At 44.6% G+C, this 24,651-nt stretch overlaps 1 protein-coding gene across 1 annotated transcript in view; it reads left to right on the top strand.

Annotated features, from left to right (window-relative positions):
* Positions 1–9,485: 9,485 nt before the first annotated feature.
* The window catches only part of MTRF1L (mitochondrial translation release factor 1 like), a 20,024-nt gene continuing 4,858 nt past the window's right edge, over positions 9,486–24,651 (top strand). Inside the window, exons 1-4 of the mRNA XM_066615772.1 lie at positions 9,486–9,860; positions 11,987–12,066; positions 13,379–13,562; positions 23,858–24,021. Coding sequence (XP_066471869.1) covers positions 9,563–9,860; positions 11,987–12,066; positions 13,379–13,562; positions 23,858–24,021 — 726 coding nt within the window. The 5' untranslated portion in view covers positions 9,486–9,562. The remainder of the gene's footprint in view (positions 9,861–11,986; positions 12,067–13,378; positions 13,563–23,857; positions 24,022–24,651) is intronic.

Here is a 24,651-nt window from a genome sequence, read left to right as displayed (position 1 = left end):
GTTGGGGTGACACAGTCGATGCGCTGATATTGTTTTTAAATGTTATAAGAACAGATAATCATTGTAACATTTCAAATGTCAGATACTGTACGATTTATTAAAGACTGGCTCTCCAGTTATCTAACACTGTTGTGTAATTTTATGTAATTCAGCAAAACACAAAAGAAACAGAAAAAATACCCATATATACATATAAACAAGGTTGATCATTTTAATCTTTTAATTAAAGAAAATTAATAAAAATGCCTACATGTAGCATTTCAGCCCATGCTGAGGACTAGCAACTTGCCTGTAAGATAATTTTTCTTAAAAGTGCTATTGTCTGAGATGGAAAGTTTGTGAGTTTCCCACAAACTGGAACAAAAATTGTTTTTTTAAAGGGAAGTCTCAAGAAGATTAACATATTCTGACCCTCCTAATTTTGAAGGATTCCTTGTAAGGTAAAAAGGAAAATATGAAGATGTAATTAATGCCAAACTCAGATTTAACAGAATAATGCCAATAATGCCAATGTTCTCATTCTCTCTCTTTTTAAACAATAACATACTTTTCTAAGCCCTAGAATAAAGAAGGGAGCACAGGACTCAAACCACCTTGAGCTCAGTTCATGAGGGGTGTCATTTGCACAAGCCATTCTGGAAGGAATGTGGGTTTGTGTGAGAGTCATTGTGCTCTTGTGTCATTCCCATTCCCTGCAAATTCACAATGGAAAAGTTCCCAGGGTATTGCACCCTTTGCTGCTAGTTTAGCTTTATAGGTAGCTGTTTCACCTTCTTTTAAAACTTTCCTGATCTTGATATGCACTTTGATCTTAAAAAGAAATACGTGATTCACAAAACGAAACAAAAAAGATCTCCCTTCTTCATATTTCTAAATGAGACATTTCCTTTAAGCAACTTGTTAAAACAGATAAGAGAACAGATAAATGTCAAAGGGCCTAATGTTTGGAGGGATCATATAGACCTGATTCTTCACCCTTATATTGACCAGTTCATGTGAGTGGTCCTAATTTTATTTACTTTTTAAAAATTGCTGTGGTGTTAACTGAGTAGGATTTGGTTCTCAAATATTAGCCCCTTTTCTGGAAGTTATTCCTCTGTCTAGAGCCAGTCTCTGAGTTCACCACTACATGGATGCAATCCACTAAGCATGCTGGTATATAAACCCCATTCATTTAAGGGGTATTTATGGTGGAACAGGAGTACTTTATGTCTTGCCCTCCAAAGCTCTGTTGCAGTGGCTGGCTGGACTCTGAACCAGCCTTGTTATTTGTTTGTAGGGAATAACTTACAGATCGAGATCTTCCCACCCCAGCCCTAAACTTCTGTGCCAGAGGTCTCTTTTCAGCGCCAGCAGCATAACATAAGGGGAGGGGTCTCTGCCGTTATGCCATGCAAAGTTCTGCGTACCCCATCTCAAGTTATTATGTACTTCTTAGCTGGTGATTAGGTAATTCATTTGTTGGGGGGGGCAGTTTTATCCCTTCTTTTTTTTACTACCTCTTCGTTTTTAATTTATTGAAGACATGTGAAAGGGCAGACATGGGGACATTCTACTTATTATTTTACTTGAAATCTGTATGCTTGTAGACGGGGAGGGAGGGAAATGTGGACAATTTAGCTTTCTTAAGCTCATTTGGTTTTGTAACTTCTATAGAATTCAGGAGATATGACTTAAAAGGGCTATTCTTTATTCCCTATGCAACTCTTTTAACTGTTGTAGTGTTTGACAAAATAGGGTTTAAAAAAGATATATATATATATATAGATATATATAGATATATATAGATATATATATAGATATATATGAGACAATTCTGCAAAGCAGAAAACATAGTCTGTTTACACTGGCGCTGCTGACTATCCTACCATACTCAGCACTTTTAAATATTGTTGTTTATGAAATTGTAGTTTAAAAATGCAAGACAAATTATTTATAAAGGACATTCTTTTAATAAATACCTGTCTGTCTGAAAAGCTATTGTGTTATGATATACTTTATTCATGTTGGTTAGTTATTTACCATTATGAATAAATTTTTAAAAGATATTGGTAAAATAATATCTTTAAGGATGTTTACAAAAAAAAAAAAAAGATTTTTTTTCCTAAAGGAGGAGGTAGGGGGAAAAAATCAGCAAAGAATTGCCTCCTTCAACTGTGAAATGCTCATAATGAAATAAATTTAACATACATTTTTTTTTCCTAACTAGAATTAACTGCGGTATTATGTAGCTATAGCACTGCAGTTAAGGTCATATTTACTATGGTACTTTGCATATACAGTACCCTGTCTGTATATATTTATATGGTGTGAATTCAGATTTGTTACAGTTTTGAGACACAATTATCTCTGGTGCACATAACTAGGTTCTATGTAATTAGACAATATTGCATGTAGACAACTTTCAATATTTAGACTTCATATTTTTGATGTTACTATTTGATGGTGACCTGTTAATCAGAAGCTATCTTTATAAGATACTTTTACTATGGTAGGCGAGTTGTCAGTTTGACAGGATATCTTTTTTGAGGAAATGTAATCAAAAGCTAAAATACAAGGGCCTAACAATACAGTACCATCCGGAATTCTAGCGGACTTCCTTTTATCTGTATTTGGAAAAAAAAAATAGCATTTGAACCAATGTTTCCGAAATTGGATTAGTGTGTAATTGCAATGAGATTGTGTTGATTATTTCAGTCCAAACCCTTATTTGTAAGGGATTTGTAGATTGACCATATCGACACTCCATATTTGATATGTTCTTCCTAGGAGTGAATGTATATTTTAAATCTGTCAAATACGCCTTTTGCCTTTTTTTTTTTAACATAACGCAAGTTGTTTGTGTCAAAATTCTATGACTACAAGAACAGTCAGATACGTTTCATGCCAGTTTGCATACCTCAAACAAATCTGTTTTCTGCAATGAATATTGGCAGTGTTTTAGACCATAACATAATCTCATTGCTCTCAGTATATTTGCAAAATGTGAGCAACCAATGATTAAATTTCTAAAAAAAGATGATTGTGCATGCGCTATAAGATAACTTTTTAAAAAAAATAAAAAATGCCTAATTATACTTATTACTTATAGGCGGAAATAGATAAAAATGTATTTACTTCTCGTTTTTGAACTTTCATGAGACCACACGTATTCAAAATAAATATAATTCTTTTGATTAAAAAAAGTGAATAAATTATCTATACAATCTGGTCACGCAAATGCCCATACATGTCTCTTATTCGTCAAAGCATGTCACTGTTTCTAAGTTCCATTCACCTTTTGACTGAATGAAATGTGCTCTGTAGTAAGAGTGCTCCAAGGATTAGATTGTCAACCCATAACTGACCAGGAATCAGCATAATCTCCAGCATAAATCTCCAGGGGATTACTAAAAACAATCCTGGAAATTTTAACAGGGCTTTCTTGGATTAATGTCATTGGCAGTGCAGTTCTACACATGTCTATTCAGAAGTAAGTGCCACTGAGTTTATTGAAACTTACCTCCAGATAAGTGTGAATAGGATTATGCCAGTGCTGGAAAGTTTGTTAGGATTGCGGCTTTAGGATCATAGACATAGGTTCAAGCATGCCCTTGCATGAGTGGAAGGCACTTCTGTTCCCACAAGGGGGGGGGGTCCCTGATTTTTACTGTTTCCCCTTCTCCACTACAGTGCCCTATTCTACATCCCATGCCATTCCGGAGGGTCCCCAACTTACTAGAGCACTTTTTTGAGGGCATAGTGGGCTGAAGAGGGAGAAGGAGGTGGGAAATCTCCATTCCACAAATGGAGATTCTCCACTCACAGAGATTAAGATTTAAGCCATCATTTTTGCTCCTCACCTATGCTACACCATTTCATATTTCATTCCTTCTAAACTCAGATGGTTCAGTGCCTATCAGTTTGGATGCTTAAAAGGGCCACCCAAAAATAAGGTAGTAGTTTTTACATACTCGGAGGACTCCTTTTATATACAGAAGTATATAAATGCATACATTGAAAAAAAAAATGTTCTCAATGACAGACCATGACAGCATGAGCTCTAAAACCTAGGGTTGATGAGCTAAGAGAGTCATCCAATTGGATGGTTTATTACTACTTGAGCCCCTTTACCTATCCTCTAACCTGGTTAGGTGGGCTGGGGAGACTAACCAGCTGGTATATGTCAATCTCAGCAGGACGGCTGGCCAGAATCCTTTGTTGAATGACTTCCAGCCAAGACAATGAACAAGCACATAAGGTTTGTCAGGTGTGCCATGTGGGGATGAATTCAAAGAGGACAAGGGCTGCAGGAGGACATCTCAGCAGCTTTTAGGATGCATGGGCGAGAGGGTTAGAAGTGTCCAGAAATACGCCAAAACAGAGGATTTCACTACAAATAGCGTTCATGATTACATTACTACATGAACATGTAGTCTTTATATTTATTTTCCCTCCCTCTGTGTAGCAGTGATCTATGGCATTAATTAACAGTCCATAATGATGTGATTAACTGTTTTCAGATACTGGTAACTCTTGCTTTAATTTGCATGTTTTCCAATTACAGGTCCAGCCTATTTATACACAGATTTGACTCAACATGATTGGCCCCTGCAAATGAGAAGGAATGTGCTGATCCCTGGAGAAGGGGAAAATGCATCCCTTTAAAATCAGTTTTAAAAACTGAACAGTCCTTTAACAATAGCCTTGTTAATAAGAGAGAGAGAGAGAGAGAGGGCAGCTGGCTGACAATCCATCAATCCTTCTCTCTCCAGGCGACCCCTTCCTTCCCCCTGAGCACATGAAATAAAGGTGATCACTTTGCATTGGTGAAGGGAGGGGCTGAGTGAAGCGCCTTTCTAAGGCTTGGAGGAGGATTGATTGATGGATTGTCTTCTTAATGAATCTTATCTTACATCAAAGGTCAGCAAGGCTGTTTTTAAACCACTGAAGAAAAAAAACTTTGTTTTTTAAATTGATTTGCCATAGTACGTTTTTTGCCATCCAAGTGAGAGCTTGGAACCCAAGCGAATAATGAGGCTCAACCTGTGGTGTGATTTGCTTGTGCTCATTCTACTTGTCTGGAAAGAAGGGAGGAGCAGAACCCTAGCCCTGAGACAGACTCACAGGTATTCCACTCTTCCCTCCCTCCTTCCCTGCAGACAGATAGGATGAGCACCAGCAATGGTATGTGGCACTTACATCTCTCACAGCGCAATTCTATACTTACCCTCTGCTAGCGCAGCAGCTGCTGCACCAGCCTAGAGCAGCACTCACCACAGACCACTGCGCCTGCAAAAACCCATCCCCGTTGCCAGTGGCGCTTCCTGTCTCACCGCACTGCGTCTTGTCTTGCTCTCCAATCTGCACAGAGTGCTGCTCTGAGCAGCTGCTTCCGCTGCCCCAGCAGGTTTTGCGCCTGGATTTCCAGGCAGACGCGACTGCCCGGAGTGACACTCTCTACAGATTGGAGGGCAAGATAAGATGCTGCATGTTGGAACCATAAGCACCACTCACAATGGAGATGGGTTTTTGCAGGCACTGCATTTGGCCCACGGACCAGGGTTTGGCACCTGCTGGCCTACAGTGTTGCAAATATGCCATAAAGCAAGTGACTAGCGTATGCAGAGCCGGTGGAAAGGCCTGCGCTGGTCTGCTGGTGCTGCATCCGAAGAAGCAGTTGCCGGCACAGGTAAGAAAAATAAGTGGTGCAGGGTCTTGGGGAGGGTTGAGGGAGAGCAGAATGGAGGCAGGGAGGGGGTGTTGCTGGGTAGGGGAGCTCAACATCCTTTCTGGTGGTCACAAAAGGTAACACTCCATTTTTCACAGCCAGGCCACCACCACTAGAGACAACAGGCCATGGCTGCGCACCAGTGGCCTTGCAACAACTCCTAGCACCAGTAAGTCAATGTGGAGGGAGGGAGGCAGGGATGGGTGGAAAGAGGTGGGGAGGGTTGTGGCGGAGACTGAGGAGATTGAAGATGGGAAAGGGTAGTATTGGCAGCAGCATTGCTACAGATATCTATCCCTCTTCCTGGCCTTGATCTGCCTTCCCAGCCTTGATATGGCACAGGTCTGAGTAGACCCAGCAGGGCAGCAAAGGCTTACTCCTGGGCTAGGGAACAAGCGTTCTCTTACTTGAGGAGAGTTCTGGGACTGCCCGCCCCCAGGATGCAGTACATGCCCAGTGGTGTGGCTGCATCGGTGGTGGGGGATTAGGTAGGATTGGGCTGTAAGTCATCTAGATCCATTTCACACTTCTGCCAACCAATGTTTTCCCCATCCTATCCTTCTGCCCCTAATTTTATGTTCCTACATGAAGGACTTAACATTTGACACTATTGAACTTCATCTTATTGGTACAAGCACTGGTGAAGCCTGTCAAGAACATTTTGAACCCTAACACAGTCTTCCAGGGCATTAGCTCCCCCACCCCCAACTCTGTGTCATCTGAAAAATTTGACCCAATCCTAAAGATGCCTAGTACCACTGGACACAAGAGACCACCTTGGGAAAGCTGCCTTCTCAGGTTAACAGAGGATCCCAAGATTTGGGGGCTCCTCTTAAAACCAATGAGTAGTGGTAAATGAACAGTCTCGCAGACAAGTCAACCCACGACCTTCCAAGTGAACTGAGACCAAGTAAGTACTGTACAAGTAAAAAGGGGGTTCTTAAAAGATTAAAGAATCAAAACAATGGAGGGAAAAGATTAAAGACTCAAAAAAGCAAAAGAAGAAAGGGGGCAAATGTTGACAAGGATGCTAAAAGACAAGCCCAAAAGCCATGGTCCTCACTTGCAGCTCCAGGTGTTTCCAACATTGGACCTGGGCAGAAGTGCAAAGGGAAGTGTGTGATCCCACTTTTTATAGCCTGTGGGTGATAACCAGGTTTCACCTCTGTGATTGGGCAATGGGGAAACAGGGCAGTTACCCCAGTTCTTAGATTTCCCACTCTTGGAAATCAAGTGGGCTTCACAGTCCAATTAACTGGCTCAAAGCCAAGTTCTTCGACTGCCAGCCAGTTGGGGAAGAAGAAGATGTTCAGCAGTAAACAACGAGGATAATTACTCCTGCTGAGCTAAAGATGCTGAGTCACCCCAAAGGTGCTGGAGTGCTAGAAACACCCACGTGAAAAAGGAAGCAAAACAGGGGAAAATTTGGGATTTTCACCACATTCTTCCTGTGCCTTCTCAACACTGGGTGGAAGCTAGTTCCATGCCATTCTTTACCCCCTCCTCTTCCTCCCACTGGTCAGGAAAGAGGGGAAACTGAGGGCCCAATCCTATCCAACTTTCCAGCACTGGTGCAGCTGTAATGCGGCCCAAGGTAAGGGAACAAATGCCTCTGTGACTGCCTCCCCACCACAGGATGCAGTGCACGTCCCCTTGGCATGGCTGCACCAGCACTGGAAAATTGGATAGGACTGGGCCCTGACACACCAGCAATGCACACTGCTTGGTTGCCAACTGATGAGAACTGTGGCCGCTCAGAGGCAAATCCTATCCAATTTTCCAGCACCAGTGCAGCCGTGCCAATGGGACACACGCTGCGTCCTGCAGTGAGGGTGCAATCATGGAGGCCTCCTCCAGGTAAGGGAGCATTTGTTCCCTTTCCTTGAGGCTGTGTTGCGGCTGCACCGGCACTGGAAACCTGGATAGGATTGGGCCCTCACTTGCCCACTGCTCTCATGCACTGGCTTTGAGGGTGGGTCTAATGTTGCAGATGAGAGTCTGAGAGAGCCCAATCCTATGCATGTCTACTCAGAAGTAAGTCCCATTGGAGTCAATGGGGCTTACTCCCAGGAAAGTGTGGATAGGATTGGGCTGTGAAGTGGGTTAGTAAACATTGATTTCATCCTGAAGCATGAAGTCCCTGCACTGCCTGCTCACAGGGAAAAGGAGGGCATTTAAGTTCTTTTACCAGAAAGAGGGCATGTCCTGGAGAAAGAAGACCTCTGGTCACCCTGGTTCTTGGGCCAACTTACACAGGGGGAACCTGCAGTGGAGGTGGCTGGCAGCCCCTAGAACCATAGACCACAACTGAACTGCACCAATTCTGGTTCCCATACGAAAGCCTGTACATCATGTTGGCAACCTTCCTTCTCGAAAGACTATGGTATCGCGCTCTAAATGGTGGTTCTGGAACAGCGTCTAGTGTGGCTGAAAAGGCCAATTCGGGAGTGACAATCCCTTCCACACTGGGAACAAGTGCAGTCTGTCCCGGGTCTGTCTCCCTGGCTATGGGCCTTCCTTCTTTGCCTCTTAGCCTCAGACTGTTGGCCAAGTGTCTCTTCAAACTGGGAAAGGCCATGCTGCACAGCCTGCCTCCAAGCGGGCCACTCAGAGGCCAGGGTTTCCCACTTGTTGAGGTCCACTCCTAAGGCCTTCAGATCCCTCTTGCAGATGTCCTTGTATCGCAGCTGTGGTCTACCTGTAGGGCGCTTTCCTTGCACGAATTCTCCATAGAGGAGATCCTTTGGGATCCGCCCATCATCCATTCTCACAACATGACCGAGCCAACGCAGGCGTCTCTGTTTCAGCAGTGCATACAAGCTAGGGATTCCAGCTTGTTCCAGGACTGTGTTGTTTGGAACTTTGTCCTGCCAGGTGATGCCGAGGATGCGTCGGAGGCAGCGCATGTGGAAAGTGCTCAGTTTCCTCTCCTGTTGTGAGTGAAGAGTCCATGACTCGCTGCAGTACAGAAGTGTACTCAGGACGCAAGCTCTGTAGACCTGGATCTTGGTATGTTCCGTCAGCTTCTTGTTGGACCAGACTCTCTTTGTGAGTCTGGAAAACGTGGTAGCTGCTTTACCGATGCGCTTGTTTAGCTCGGTATCGAGAGAGAGAGTATCGGAGATAGTTGAGCCAAGGTACACAAAGTCATGGACAACCTCCAGTTCATGCGCAGAGATTGTAATGCAGGGAGGTGAGTCCACATCCTGAACCATGACCTGTGTTTTCTTCAGGCTGATCGTCAGTCCAAAATCTTGGCAGGCCTTGCTAAAACGATCCATCAGCTGCTGGAGATCTTTGGCAGAGTGGGTAGTGACAGCTGCATCGTCGGCAAAGAGGAAGTCACACAGACATTTCAGCTGGACTTTGGACTTTGCTCTCAGTCTGTACAAAGCCTGTACAAAGACAGATGTACAAAGAAAGCCTGTACAAAGACAGATGAAATAACAGGTGCCTGCGTGTAGATGTACAAAGACAGATGTCTTTGTACAGACATACAGATGTACAGATGTCTTTGTACAGACATACAGATGTACAGATGTCTTTGTACAGACATACAGATGTACAGATGTCTTTGTACAGATATACAAAGACAAAGTCTGTACAAAGACAGATGTACAAAGAAAGCCTGTACAAAGACAGATGAAATAACAGGTGCCTGCGTGTAGAGGGCGCTGTAGAGACCTGCGCATTGAGAGCAGCTCCCCCCTAGGGCAAAGTGGAACGGGAGCCGGAAGTGAGGGCGCGTAGTCCTCTTTAACTTCTTCTACCTCTTTGGGAGACGCCGGAGAGGCTGATTTCCGCGAGCGTCATCCGGCTTCGCGCGCGGTAGCGGAGGCTGTGCTCGTGGACATGCGGGGCTGCTCAGCGCTGCTGCGTTCTCTGTGGGCGCGCGGGCCGGGGAGCGGCTGCTCCTGCCCCGCCCTCGCGCGGTGCCCGGGCAGGCCGAGCCGGCGCTTGCTCTGCAGCCAGCCGCGCCCGCTGCACGAGCTCTTCGCCACGCCCGCCCTGCAGCGCTTCCTCGACCAGCAGCAGGAGCCACCCCAGCAAGAGCCCGGCGGGGGTTTCCGGCCGCAGCTGGCAGCGCAGGTTCGCCTCTTGCGGAGCAAGGAGCAGGAGCTGCGCGACACGGAGCGCCTGGCACGGGAAGGTGGGCGTCGCTGGCCTCCCTGACACTCTGCCTGGGCAGGGACTGCGGTGGGAGGAGGCAGGTCAGGGCAGAGCCTCCCCACCAGAGTCCTTCGAAGAGCACCGCCGCTGTGTGAGGCACCCATCACCCATGCGCAGAGCGTGTCCCTTACACACACCCTCACCCTCAATGGGGTGAACACGCTCTGTGTGTGGGTTGTGGGTGCTTGGGCAGCTCACACAGTGGCAGTACTTTTCAAAGGACTCTGTGGGAAGGCTCTGCCCTCACCTGCCTCCCCACCCACCACACACCCCTGTGCCTGGGGCTCTCTGGTCGCCTTGGCTGAGCTGTGGGTGCCTGGACGCCTCACAGTGGCGGTGCTTTTCGAAGGACTCCCATGGGGAGGCTCTGCCCTCACCTGCCTCCCCACCCACCACACATCCCTGTGCCTGGGGCTCTCTGGTTGCCTTGGCTGGGTTGTGGGTGCTTGGGCACCTCACAGGGCAGCGGTGCTTTTTGAAGGAATCCAGTGGGGAGGCTCTGCCCTCACCTGCCTCCCCACCCACTGCACGTTCCGCCTTGGCTTCTCTGGTCGCCTTGGCTGTGACCAGATCTCTGTGCCTTTGACAGGCAGGAATTCCATACTTGAAGCTGTATTCTGTAGCTGCCACTCTGTCCCGGGAAAATCACTGCCTGCTGAATTTTTGGCAGGCACCTAGTCACTGAACAGAGATTTCCTTCCAGCACTTAAAAGTCTTTGTTGATTAGTCACGTGCTGTGATCAAATGTAGAGTGCAATCCTAAGTATGTTTAGTTAGGGGGTTTCCAGGCTGTGGCCCCAGGGGCCATATCCTACTCCCCACAAGATTTTGGTAATCTTGTACAAGATGCAAGGAAGGGCACCAGGACACAGGTTTTGTCTTGTTGTCTTGTTTGCTCCTTGAAACATTTGGTGGGTCACTGTGAGATACAGGAAATTGGACTAGATGGGCCTTTCACCTGATCCAGTGGGGCTCTTCTTATTTTCTTGTTTTATCCAGCCCTCAGCAACTTGTTTTTTTTGTTGTTGTTTTTTCCAGAGCATTTGCAAATGTTTGGCTTTTTTTACCCATTATAGATCATTTGTCAGTTTAAGTATGGCATTCTTTCTTTGTAATTGTCTTATTTCTCTCTTGTTCTGAATTATATATACTGATTACAAAAAAATCCAAATAAAACTTATTTATTCATTTATATTTCATTTATAAAACTGATTTTTTTTCAGCCTGTGAAAATGTACAAAATATACAGTGTGGCTATTATGTGGCCCTCATACTGAAATGTTTGGAGACTCTTGACTTAGAAGAATTGAAATAAATCAGGCTTACTGCCTGGTAAGTGTGTTTAGGGTTACCACTTGGCAAACTGCCTTCTGGACCAGACCAAATATCCGTTTAGTCCAGCATTTGAAACAGTGGCCAGCTAGGTGTTTCTGGATGGCATGTAAGCATAAGAATGATATACCCTTTGTGAGCCAAAGAACTTTGCTAGAAACTAAGGCCCAAATCCTAACCAACTTTCCAGCACTGGCATAGAGGTGCCAGTGGGACATGTGCTGCATCCTGCAATTGAGTGGCACTCGCAGAGGCCTCCTCAACGTAAGGGAATGTTTGTTCCCTTACCTCGGAGCTGCATGGCCCTTATGTCGGTGGTGGAAAGTGGGTTAGGATTGCACCCTAAATTGTAGACCAGCTGCCACATGCCCATCTGTTCCCCATCATCTGTGGGGTTTATGTGTAATCAACACATGGAGACTGTTCATAGCACATGTGTGCTTGGTTCATCTGTCTGCTGTAATAGCACTATATATTATTATTTTATGTTTTATTTTTCACATTTTTTATTCTGCCTTTATCCCAAAGAGCTCAGGGCAGTGTAGATAGCAGCTTGCTCCACCTTTGACCCTCATAACTATTGGGTAGGTTAGGTTGAGAGGGAGATTGCCTGACCCAAGGTCAGCTGGTATTTGAACTTGGATCTTCCTGGTCCACAGCCAAAGCTCTTAATACCCATGTACTAAAAGAGGAAGTGAGGGACCATAGAATATCTTTCATTTCAAATGTGCCCTTTTGGAATTAATGTGGGTATTATATGCTATATTGTTCCAGATGAAAATGACGATTTGCGGAAGCTTGCAGAAAAGGAAGTTGTCTCCTGTCAGGAAGAAATAGCAGAATTGAAACGTCAGGTACATCACTTTGAACATAACTGTCTATTAGTCATTGTTGAACCTCTGGTTCAGCACAGAACCACTCTCCAATTTGGGGCTATTTCCCCTATCCCTCCATCCCATCCCATTCTTCCAAGTCCCCTAATCCTTAGGAAAGTGTTTTGTAGCAGCCACTGTGTGGTATGAGGAAGGGAGAAGAAATTATCTGGAATTTCCTTCCACTTATCATAATTACAATTTTATTTCTGCTATTGCGGACAATAGCAATTGGCAGGCCTATCCTACTTGTATTTGTCTAATTCTTGGAAAAGATGTGGCCATCTTGACAGCTTGTGGTATTGCTTTTGTCAGTCCTGAAGCTGCTGCCAAAAGATCAGTTGTTATAAGAGAAGAAAATTCTACAGTTTTTGTATGAGTCATAAGCTAGGTGCATCTTTCAGAGATGCTTTCCACCACTATTATTGAAAAGGTGTGTTCTGTTTATGTATCTGCAGGGGGGGCCCCCTGTATTCGCAGATGCCCCTCCCATGCACCCATTAACTTACCAAAGTGAAAGTGCTCTTGTTTAACAGGGTTGCTTTAAGCTTACAAGCTTATGGCAGCCTGGATGCTTGAAAAAAAAGAAAAAAGAAAACTAGATCAAAGTTAACTGGAAGCAGAAGTTAACTGGCTCCTGTTTACCTCAATCTAGTATTTTTCAAACTTCCAGGCTGCCATGAGGCAACCTGAAGGTCGTTATAAACTTGTAAGCTTCAAGCGACCTTTTTAAGCAAGAGCACTTTCACTTCAGTAAGTCTAAAAACACATTAAAGAGGATGGGAGGGCCTTCCGACCCCATATCCGAAGTTTTGTATGGGGGGGGGGGTCTGTGGAACTGATCCCTCCTTAATATGGGGACACACCTATGCTTGATCCCTGTTAGCCTTAAGGTACTAGTTAAATCAAAGGACTAGGATCTGGTCTGGTAGTCAAGATACTTTGATGTTACTGTTTCTGCTGAGGTGGGCCAACTACTTTACTGTAGTCTTTTTCCATTAGGTGAATAATAGTACACTTGATCAAATATGCAGCTATAAACACTAGAGTTGATATGGAGACGGGGAGATCCAGTTTGAATGCTGAACAGAAGGAAAAAATCACTAGTTTTATTTAGCTTTAGAAATAAGTACAGAAGTATTGAGGAACAACTATAATATGCAAAATAATTTATTTGCCTATATGTAGCAGTGCTTGTTTTATTTCATGCTATTCTAGAAAGATGAACACTAGGATTGAAATTGGGTGAAGGGAATGTTATGGGGTAAAAGGGCACATTGTGTTTGTGTTGCAGATAGTATTGCTTTTGATTCCTTTAGAAGAAACAGACAAGAGTGATCTCGTCATGGAGGTGACTGCTGGAGTTGGGGGACAGGAAGCCATGCTATTCACTGCAGAGGTGTTCAATATGTATCAACAATATGCTGCATACAAAAACTGGAATTTTGAAATTCTAGAATATGCTCCAAGTGATTTAGGTTAGTAACCCACACATTTCTTTGCAAGGTATGTGAAAATATACAGCGTACATAAAGTCCCAGGTTCAACCCCTGGCATCTCCAGATAAGGTAGGGAAAAATTCCTCTCTGAGAATGAGAGCGGATACCAGCCAGCACTGGCTATACTGAGTTAGATCGACTAATGATCTAACTTGGTATGAGACAGTTGGATGCTCTATTTCAGTGGTTCTCAAAACTTTTTGCACCAGGACCCACTTTTTGTAATGAGAATCTGTTAGAACCCACCGGAAGTGCTGTCATGACTGAAAGTGACATCATCAGGCATGAAAATTTTTAACAGTTCTAGGCTACAATCCTACCCATTGACTATATTGTTAAAAGCATATACATAGTATCCTGTTAAAAGTACAGATCTGTAACATTTCCCCAAATGCAGTCGCATACCACGATAGCATCAGGTCTAATATATTAAAATTAAAATATTGAAATGAACAGTAACCCACCTGAAATTGGCTTGTGACCCACCTAGTGGGTCCCGACCCACAGTTTGAGAAACACTGCTCTACTTAAAGCAGCTCTACATCTTCCAGTTGCTGCCGCATGGTTTTTTAAATTCAGCTAACATGTGGATGTTGCACGTGGGTATAAACCTGGCTTAGTCAGGTTACCTATGTTTTTTGTCTAAAGATGCATCTATGCTTGTATGTGCCATTCATTTACTACAAGTTTTCTCTTGGAAACACTAGAGAATTACTCATGTTTCCCTAGAAATGGTATGTATGGAATAACCTTCAGTTAAACTTACAAAAGTGCCCGCCGAAGAATGTACTGCAAGTTGATCCCACAGATAAGTCAAGGGCAGGTTTTGAGCCACCAATCATGGAATTTTCTATGACCCTCAGATAAGTCGGGGGGGGTTTAAACTTAGGGGGGTGCCTGACTATAGTTTTGACTGATTTTACCAGAGGCCAGATCCTGAAAAATAACCTACCACTAATTGTAACCTAAGAACTGTAGTCTCTAATTTATTAAAAAACATAGTAAAAGATCATAAGATACATTTTTATTTATATTTATATTTAATTTAATAAAATTATATTTAAATAAATTTATATTTATTTAAATTCTGGCCTTCACCACCTTTTTGTAAACACTATCCGTGCACTGTAAACAACATACCAGTAAAACAGTGGTTCCCAACCTGGTATTCATGTACTCCCAGGGACACTCAACAGGACCTTTAGGGGTACTTGAAAAAGAATGGAATAATGGCAAAAAAAAAAAGGCAGGTCGTGCTCCAGAATGCTTTGCAGGGCCAGCAAGGAAGGAAGGTAGCTAGTTGGCTGTGAAAGCCCCACCAATAGTTAGTTTTTAGTCATCAATTCATGTATGAACCAGTGATTGAAAATCAGCACAGTAAAAAAACTGAAACATAATATGGAAAGTGATCAATCACCCAGAATTGCTCCTCACATTTCTGGTGCAAAACAGTGCAAAGGCAGAGTCTTCTGTTCTTCAAACAGATGAAAAGAGAAAATATGTGATGAATACGTGAAGTCTGGGTTTTCATAGAGAGGAGATGAGGGCTTGTATTATTAATTACAAACATTTTGCTAATATGAAAAGTACAATTTATGGAAGTGGGCTGCCAAGGAATATGCAACCAATAAGGTTGGGAACCACTGCAGAAGATCCATGAATCAAATCCACCTTTAAGGTGTCTGGTGTGTTAAGCCAGAAGCTCTATATACAACATACAACCCATAACACATAACTGAGAGTGTGCAATTAAATTCACAGCAGAGAGTTGCATCTGCATATATTTGCAACCCTTTTTACTCAGAAGTAGACCCACTGCTTTCCATGCGTGTTATTCTTAAGTAATGGTGCATTGAATTGTAGCCTGGGACTTTGCTTCAAATGGAAAGGAGGATCCCATCCTGGTGTTGAAAAAAACAGATCTCTGCTAAATGCAAAACAGAACCAGGCTGCAACAGCATTTGCAAAAGGAGAATAAAAGGTTAACTTTGGCTGGAAAGTTACTATAGAAACAAATGATCTCTACATTGCTTCTACTGAGCTTGCTTTAGCAAGAACCGAAACTTTTCAGAGTTTAAAAGCTCTGCCCTCTGATTGACCCAGAGATAAGGCGAAGTGATAATTGGAGCTTGATTACTTGGCAAAAATTTTCTGTATTATTGAGTATCTACTGTACATCTTGTACCAGTTTTAAATTAAACTATAAGCATTGCCCATTGATTATTAACCAGTTAGGTAGTAGAGTATTAGCAAGTTCTTATAGCAGCCATTTTCAACCACTGTGCCATGGCACACTGGTGTGCCGTGAGTGGTCCACAGGTGTGCCACTAGAATTTGCTGGAAGGTCATTTCTTAGTAGGGTCAATGGGGATGTGAGCCCCCACTGGCAGCATGGTGTGCCTTGTCAATTGTCAAAAACCTGATGGTGTGCCTTGACAATTCTAGTGGCCTTGTCAGTGTGCCATGAGATGAAAAAGGTTGAAAATCGCTGTCTTATAGACTTGGGGCCCAATCCTATCCAGTTTTCCATTGCTGGTGCAATTGTGCCAGTGGGGTGTGCGCTGCATCCTGCGGTGGAGAGGCTGTCACTGGCGCCTTCTCAAGGTATGGTAACACATGTTCTCTTACCACAGGCTACATTGTGGCTACACCGTGCTGGAAAGTTGGATAGGATTGGGCCTTCAGTGTCAAGTTTCCCATTCAGTTTTTCTAGAGACCTTGCACTTGATTGGATTAATCCGTTGTTGTGGTCCTTAATAGAAGCCAAAACGTTGTGGTCCTTAATAGAAGCCAAAACAATTGCATGCAAGGATATCGATCGGGCAGATAAATAAGCTATCTTTTAGGTAAAGAGCTCCTGTTTTACAGATGTATCATCTGTAGAGCTGTGATTGTAAAAATGACTACTTCTAAGTCAAATCTGAATAAAGTTTTCTACCATGTAAGTACAAACTGAAAACTGCCCTTTGAGGAGATAGATTCTGACAAAATATTGTATGATTAACTAACAGTACCATGCAGTGCCTCTGTGTAAAAGAACAAGGAAGAAAACTTAATTAGTAGTTTATTTAGGCTGAAATCTAATGCACACTTACTAGAAAATAAGCCTCATTTGAACATGGGCTTGCTTTAGAGTAAACATGACTTGGATTGTAGTGTAAGTCAGGGCTTCTCAGACTAGGGTATCACAATGCCCCAGCCTGACAGCCCTGGCTTCTACCCCCTTAAGGGGCAGGGAGGAGGCAGTGACATGATCCCCAGGATCGCGTTGCTAAGGGGGCTGCAGGGACTGGCATGTACTTTCCAGTCCCTGCTGCAGCCTCCTGGGGTGTGGGGAGCTCTGCATGACCCTCAGCAAAGCTCCCCAGCCTTTAGAACAGTGATTTTCAACCTTTTTCATCTGGCAGCACTCTGGCAAGACACTAAAATGGTCAAGGCACACCATCAGCTTTTTGACAATTGACAAGGCACACTGTGCTGTCAGTGGAGGCTCACATCCCCCAATGGTCATATTGATAAATGACCCTCTCCCAAATTCCAGTGGCACAAAACCTGGGGATCGTGTCACTGCTTTCCCCCGCAAGGACTTACTGCAGTCCTCAAACTTCCTGAGAGTTTGAGAACCGCAGCTGTAAGTTCTTATTTTCCTAAGAGTAAATAAAGTAACCTTATTGATTTTGGTGGGATTGTCCCAACGTAAAGTGCTTGAGGCTTGGTAGCTCAGTGCTAAAAAGATGCATAGTTGCTACAGTATGTGAGGCAACATTTGCTGATAGAGCTTCAGTAGCATCTTATGAGAGGCAGATTCTTCTGCTTTGTTGCTTCTTAGTTGTAACTGTTTTGTAGCAACTTGCTATTAGTTTATAAAGCAAGCTGTTTATTATTTTATAACAAAAGTTTGTTTGTTAGTTCAGTTTAATATCCAGTTGTGTGTTCGCTGCCAGACCTACACTTTACCACGGGCCTGTTTTCTAGTGGCGCCACTGCAAAACTGTGTTTCTGATCCCCAACTCAGCCAATTATGCCTGAAGGGCGCCATGATCAATGGTGTCAAAAGCTGCTGAAAGGTCAAAAAGGACCAGGAAGGATGCACTCCCTCCATCCAACCCTTGGCAGAGGTCATCCACCAAGGTGATTAAGGCTGTCCCCAGTGGCTGCCTGAATACAGACTGCAAGGGATCCAGATAATCCGCTTCATCCAGAACCCTCTGGAGCTGAAATGCACCACCTACTCAACCACTTTGCCCAGAAATGGGAGGTTTAGTTCTTGCTGATAATTATCTAAGACAGTGGGATCCAGAGAGGGTGGTGAACCACTGTCCGCTTTAATGCCATTGGCAGCACTCCCTCAAATTTAGCTAAAATAATTGAGGAACTTAAAGTTAAAAGACAAGCCAAAAATTGAACTTAAAGAGTTAATATGCATTGAAAAGTGTTTTTGAAAAAGTTTTTTTGGTTTGGCATTAACTGGCTTAGTGGTAGGGGCCATAGATAGATAGATAGACTTTGGGATAAACTTGGGAAGATGGGACTGGACAAAAGGCTATTAATATTAATCCGTGCCCTTCACTCAAACACTTCTTGTCAAGTGAAACTATCTCCAAGGGGTGGCCTCTCGGCCCCAATTCCAATCAACAAGGGAGTCAAACGGGTGCGTTCTTGCACCTACTTTGTTCAATCTCTTTATCAACGATTTGGCTCCCTTTTTAGCTAACTTCGATACGCATTCTCCCAAATTAGGTTCAGTGGAAACTCCTTTACTTTTGTACGCTGATGATATGGCCTTGATATTCCTTGATAGGCCTTGATATGGCCTATATGAGAGTTCATATAAGATATGAACTCTGACCTCAAACCTCCACTGCCTTGTGGCTACATCCAGTTATGGAAAAGGCTTCAGGAGTCAACCTCGAGGCAAAATCAGGAGCCGGAGTCCCTGAGGCAGTTCATGGCTGAACACAGTCACGTTCTGGCAACTCCTGCGACACCGCTGGAACCAACCGTATTGGCTTCTGCCTTTACATTGGACCATTCCAGCGACGTGGAGAGGGGGGATTTGCTGCATGGGTAACAGCCTATCCTCCATACCTTCTTTACCCAGGCTTCGCGCACTGGAGAGGACACTCCAACTTCGCCATACGGCGTCGGCACAACACGGGAAGCAGCAGTTTACCGGTTATAAGTCTTAGCTTGATTGGCGTAGAGCATGACGCCAGGGGCTGCTTCCGACGGTGGGAGAGATCATTGCATCTCATTGGGCAGCTACCGCCTGCCTTAAGCTGGGCAGTCCCCAGCCAGTAAGGTGTTGCCGCGCCACGGTCCGTTAACCTCATGGGGTGCATGGGGTTTAGGGTGAAAACCGACAAGCGGATCAACAACTCTGCACCATGCAACAGAAAACAGAAAACTCCTGCCCTTAAAGCTGGGCACCTGGAACGTTAGGACAATGACACCTGGCTTCTCTGATGACCTGCAAGAAATAGACAACGCACGCAAAACAGCTGTCATCGACATGGAGCTGAGCAGACTGCAGATGGACATCGTCGCCCTTCAAGAGACGAGGCTGCCAGATTCCGGATCTGTCAAGGAGAGAAATTTCTCATTTTTCTGGCAGGGAAAACCACCAAACGAAACCAGGGAACATGGCGTTGGCTTTGCGGTCAGAAATACCCTGCTGAAATCCATCATCCCACCTACTGTGGGAAGTGAAAGAATTTTGTCCCTGCAGCTCCAGTCATCAGCAGGACCTGTCACTCTCATCAGTGCTTATGCACCGACTCTGTCTTCTCCAGCAGAAGCCAAAGACAAATTCTATGATGACCTGGCCACCGCTATCAAGAAGATCCCCGTAAAAGAGCCATTGTTCATCCTCGGCGATTTCAATGCTAGAGTTGGTGCTGATAACAGTTCATGGCCCACTTGCTTAGGTCAGTTTGGCACTGGGAGGATGAACGAAAATGGCCAACGCCTGCTAGAGTTTTGCTGTCATCATGGTCTCTGTGTCAGCAACACGTTCTACAACACAAAGCCCCAACATAGAGTCTCTTAGAGACATCCAAGATCAAAGCACTGGCACCAGCTCAACCTGATCCTTACCAGACGCTCCAGCCTTCCCAGCATCAAGATCACATGCAGTTATCATGGTGCTGCCTGCGACACTGACCACTCCCTGGTGTGCAGCAGAGTGAAACTGCAAACAAAGCGACTGTATCACACGAAAAAGGAAGGAAGACCTCACATTGATACCAGCAAGAACCAGGATCAGAGAAAAGTGGCGGAATTTGCACGAGCGCTTGAGGAATCTCTTCCAGGCCCGGCCGACGCAAACGCATCCAACAGATGGGAACATTTCAAGAATACCATTTACAACAACGCCTTGTCCATATTCGGCAAGAAGCCCAACAAGGCGGCAGACTGGTTTGAAGCCCACTCTGAGGAGTTGACACCAGTCATTGAGGAAAAGAGGAGAGCTCAAGCAGCATACAAGGCCTGTCCCAGTGAGCGCAACCTGCAGGTCCTCCGAACTGCTTGCAGCAAAGTCCAACAGACTGCCAGGAGATGTGCTAATGACTACTGGCTCCAGCTCTGTTCCGAGATACAGATAGCAGCTGACACGGGCAACATCAAGGGGATGTATGACGGTATCAAGCAGGCCCTAGGTCCAACACAGAGGAAAATTGCCCCTCTGAAGTCTGCAGCAGGCGAGGTCATCCAGGATCGGGCGCAGCAGATGGAACGCTGGGTGCAGCACTACTCTGAGCTATATTCCAGAGAAAATGTAGTCACCAAAGAATTACTGAACAACATTGAGTGCCTGCCTGTGCTGGAAGAGCTTGACAGTGAACCAACCCTAGAAGAACTTCACGTGGCCCTGGACTCCCTTGCCTTTGGCAAGGCACCTGGAAAAGACAGCATCCCTGCTGAAGTCCTAAAATGCTGCAAAGAGATCATCGTCACTGAGCTACATGAAATCCTGTGTCTCTGCTGGAGAGAAGGTGGAGTACCTCAAGACATGAGGGATGCAAACATCATCACGCTGTACAAGAACAAAGTTGACAGAGGTGACTGCAACAACTACTGCGGCATCTCTCTCCTTAGTGTTGTAGGAAAGCTGTTTGCCCGAGTTGCACTAAAGAGGCTCCAGGTACTTGCAGAGAGCGTCTATCCAGAATCGCTGTGTGGATTCCGAGCCAACAGGTCCACCACTGATATGGTATTCTCCCTTAGACAACTGCAGGAGAAATGCAGGGAACAACGACAGCCACTCTTTATAGCCTTCATAGATCTCACGAAGGCTTTCGACCTGGTCAGCAGAGACGGCCTCTTCAAGATTCTCCCCAAGATCGGATGTCCACCCAGGCTCCTCAGCATCATCAGATCTTTCCACAAGGACATGAAGGGCACTGTTGTCTTCGATGGCTCCACATCAGACACTTTTGACATCTGAAGCGGAGTGAAGCAGGGCTGTGTTCTTGCACCAACCTTGTTTGGGATTTTCTTCGCTGTCCTGCTGAAGCATGCCTTTGGAACTGCAACAGAAGGCATCTATCACCGGACCAGATCAGACGGAAAGCTCTTCAACCTCTCCAGACTGAGAGCAAAATCCAAAGTCCAGCTGAAATGTCTGCGTGACTTCCTCTTTGCCGACGATGCAGCTGTCACTACCCACTCTGCCAAAGATCTCCAGCAGCTCATGGATCGTTTTAGCAAGGCCTGCCAAGATTTTGGACTGACAATCAGCCTGAAGAAAACACAGGTCATGGTTCAGGATGTGGACTCACCTCCCTGCATTACAGTCTCTGCGCATGAACTGGAGGTTGTCCATGACTTTGTGTACCTTGGCTCAACGATCTCCGACACTCTTTCTCTCGATACCGAGCTAAACAAGCGCATCGGTAAAGCAGCTACCACATTTTCCAGACTCACAAAGAGTCTGGTCCAACAAGAAGCTGACGGAACATACCAAGATCCAGGTCTACAGAGCTTGCGTCCTGTGTACACTTCTGTACTGCAGCGAGTCATGGACTCTTCACTCACAACAGGAGAGGAAACTGAATGCTTTCCACATGCACTGCCTCCGACGCATCCTCGGCATCACCTGGCAGGACAAAGTTCCAAACAACACAGTCCTGGAACGTGCTGGAATCCCTAGCATGTATTCACTGCTGAAACAGAGACGCCTGCGTTGGCTTGGTCATGTCGTGAGAATGGATGATGGCCGGATCCCAAAGGATATCCTCTATGGAGAACTCGTGCAAGGAAAGCGCCCTACAGGTAGACCACAGCTGCGATACAAGGACATCTGCAAGAGGGATCTGAAGGCCTTAGGGATGGACCTCAACAAGTGGGAAACCCTGGCCTCTGAGCGGCCCGCTTGGAGGCAGGCTGTGCAGCATGGCCTTTCCCAGTTTGAAGAGACACTTGGCCAACAGTCTGAGGCTAAGAGGCAAAGAAGGAAGGCCCATAGCCAGGGAGACAGGCCAGGGACAGACTGCACTTGCTCCCGGTGTGGAAGGGATTGTCACTCCCGGATTGGCCTTTTCAGCCACACTAGACACTGTGCCAGAACCACCTTTCAGAGCGCGATACCATAGTCTTTCGAGACTGAAGGTTGCCAATACAAGATATGGCCTTGATATCCCGCACTAAAATAGGATTACGGAGACTGGTTAACGCCTGTATAGATTATTTTACCAACAACGCCCTGCAGTTAAACTATGATAAGTCCAAGATTGTGGTGTTTGGGCACTCTTGGAAACCGCAGTCTTGGCTTTTTAGTGGTAAATCAATACAACAAGTCAAGGAATTCCAGTATCTTGGTCTCCGGTTCCACTACTGGCACTCCTGGTCTTCCCATCGCCTCACAGTAATTAACTCATCCAAATTAGTTGTCCAGGCTATAACCCGCTTTTTCTTTTCTTGGGGTAACTCATTTGTTCTAGCTGCTCTCCAAGCATTTAATGCTAAAGTTACACCTCAAATTTTGTATGGCATTCCTATATGGATGCCAGCATTAAATAATTTGATTGAAAAGATCCACTCAAATTTTTTATACAAAATCTTAGGTGTTCCGCATTGCGTTTCCTATGCGGCACTCTGCCTGGAGACAGGCCAATATAGGCTGGAGTTTCTAGCATGGTCCCGTTTCTTAAAATACTGGGCCAAAGTGTGCTTCAGGGCTGATCAAAACCCTTTGTTAAAAGGGATACTGTCTGACCCACTGTTATCTCCCTGCTTAGCTCTTTTCTATAAGAAAATCAGACAAATGGGCCTTGAGGCAGATCTACAAGGAGCTGCTACACCTGAGGTTTCTGTTAGGCTCCTGATAACAAGATTAACTGATATAGAAAGGCAAGATATTCTGGGTGCAGCACAAAAAAAATGTTTGCCCCTGAATTTCCACCTAAGTATTACATTTGGTCAACAACCAAAGTATCTGACCTTCTTGGAGTGCCCCTTCGCAAGGAGGGCTTTTACATTAGCTCGCTGCAATGTGTTGCCTTCTAAAGACCTACTTGGCAGGTTTAGAAATGCCCCGAAGGAAGAACGAGTCTGTAACTGTGGCCTTAGAGAGGTAGACTCTCTTTTACACATTGTTTTGCACTGTGTTGGCAATCAAGTGCCTAGAGATCAGTACCTTCTCCCATTATTAAGAACTAAAAAAGGTCTTTCTGAGAATGTTTGCCTACAATTTTTGTTGGCGGGAGATTCTAAACTCATGACCCTTCCAGTTGTGAAATTTTTACACCTGAGTAACTTGAAGAGGGCTAATCTGTTAGTCCTAAGCAACCTGAAGTTACCGCGCAAGTAAATTGTTGTGTTTTAACCTTTATCTTTATTTGCTTTTTAACATATATTTATATATTGGTTTGTTTAGAGATACTATGTGTTAATTTTTATGCCTAATAAAGGTTGGATTGATTGATTGATTGATTGGTAGGGGCTATTTAAAAAAAACAAAAAAAACAACAGTCGTTTTTGTTATTCCCATAGTTGTTCTGAGGTCCATATGTTGGCCCCTTTTTTTTCCTGAAAGTACCCTAAAGTCCCTAAAAGAGACCTAAATATGTAGTATGAGACCTGTCTTAACCTGTTGTCCCTCACACATAGCAGTAGCATTATCTGATCCTGCTAAACTATTGTGACAGTTTGAGTTGGCTCACAGTGCCTGCTTGGCTCACAATGGCTTAAATTGAATGAGAGCATATTAGATAAATTGTTTTATGAACTCAAAGAATTGTTGTGCAATTACATTACTTTTTTTTAAATTTAAGGTGGTTTGAGACATGCATCTGCCACTATCACTGGGTTTGAAGCATACAAGCTGATGAAGTTTGAAGGTGGAGTACATCGTGTACAGAGAGTGCCTAAGACAGAGAGTAAAGGCAGAATTCACACCAGCACTATGACTGTAGCAATATTACCCCAACCAAATGAGGTATAATGTGGGCACTAGAAGTAGTCCATCAGAGGCTTTGATCTTGTTTTGCTGTCAGGATAGCTCAGGGGTGCTCAAAGTTTTTGGCAGGAGGGCCACAACATCTCTCTGACACTGTGTCGGGGGCCAGGAAAAAAAAAAAGAATGAATTTACATTTCAAATTTGAATAAATTTACATAAATGAGTATATTAGAGATGGAAAATGAATGAATGAATTCAATCCAGTTTATGATATGATTCACCCTAATAACAGGGGGGGAATCTTCATGCCAGTTTATGATCCCATTCACCCTAATAAGGGGGGGGATCTTCATGCCAGTTTATGATCCCATTTACCCCAATAAGGGGGGGATCTTCATGCCAGTTTATGATCCCATTCACCCTAAAAAGGGGGGGATCTTCATGCCAGTTTATGATCCCATTCACCCTAATAAGGGGGGGGGGAATCTTCATGCCAGTTTATGATCCCATTCACACACACAAATGGAGGGGGGATCTTCCACACTTTCACACACAACTATTTGCCTGCTCACCTGTCCCCTCCCCCTCCCTCCTTCCCTTGCTTGGGTTGCCTGCCTGCTTGCCCAGCAGCATGCCTACCTGCCTGCCCATGTGCTGCTGCTGCCTGC

The sequence above is a fragment of the Tiliqua scincoides genome, chromosome 1, assembly GCF_035046505.1.
Source record: "Tiliqua scincoides isolate rTilSci1 chromosome 1, rTilSci1.hap2, whole genome shotgun sequence".
Lineage (NCBI taxonomy): Eukaryota > Metazoa > Chordata > Lepidosauria > Squamata > Scincidae > Tiliqua > Tiliqua scincoides.
Note: the sequence above shows the minus strand (reverse complement) of the source record. Positions and strands in the feature narration are given on the sequence as shown.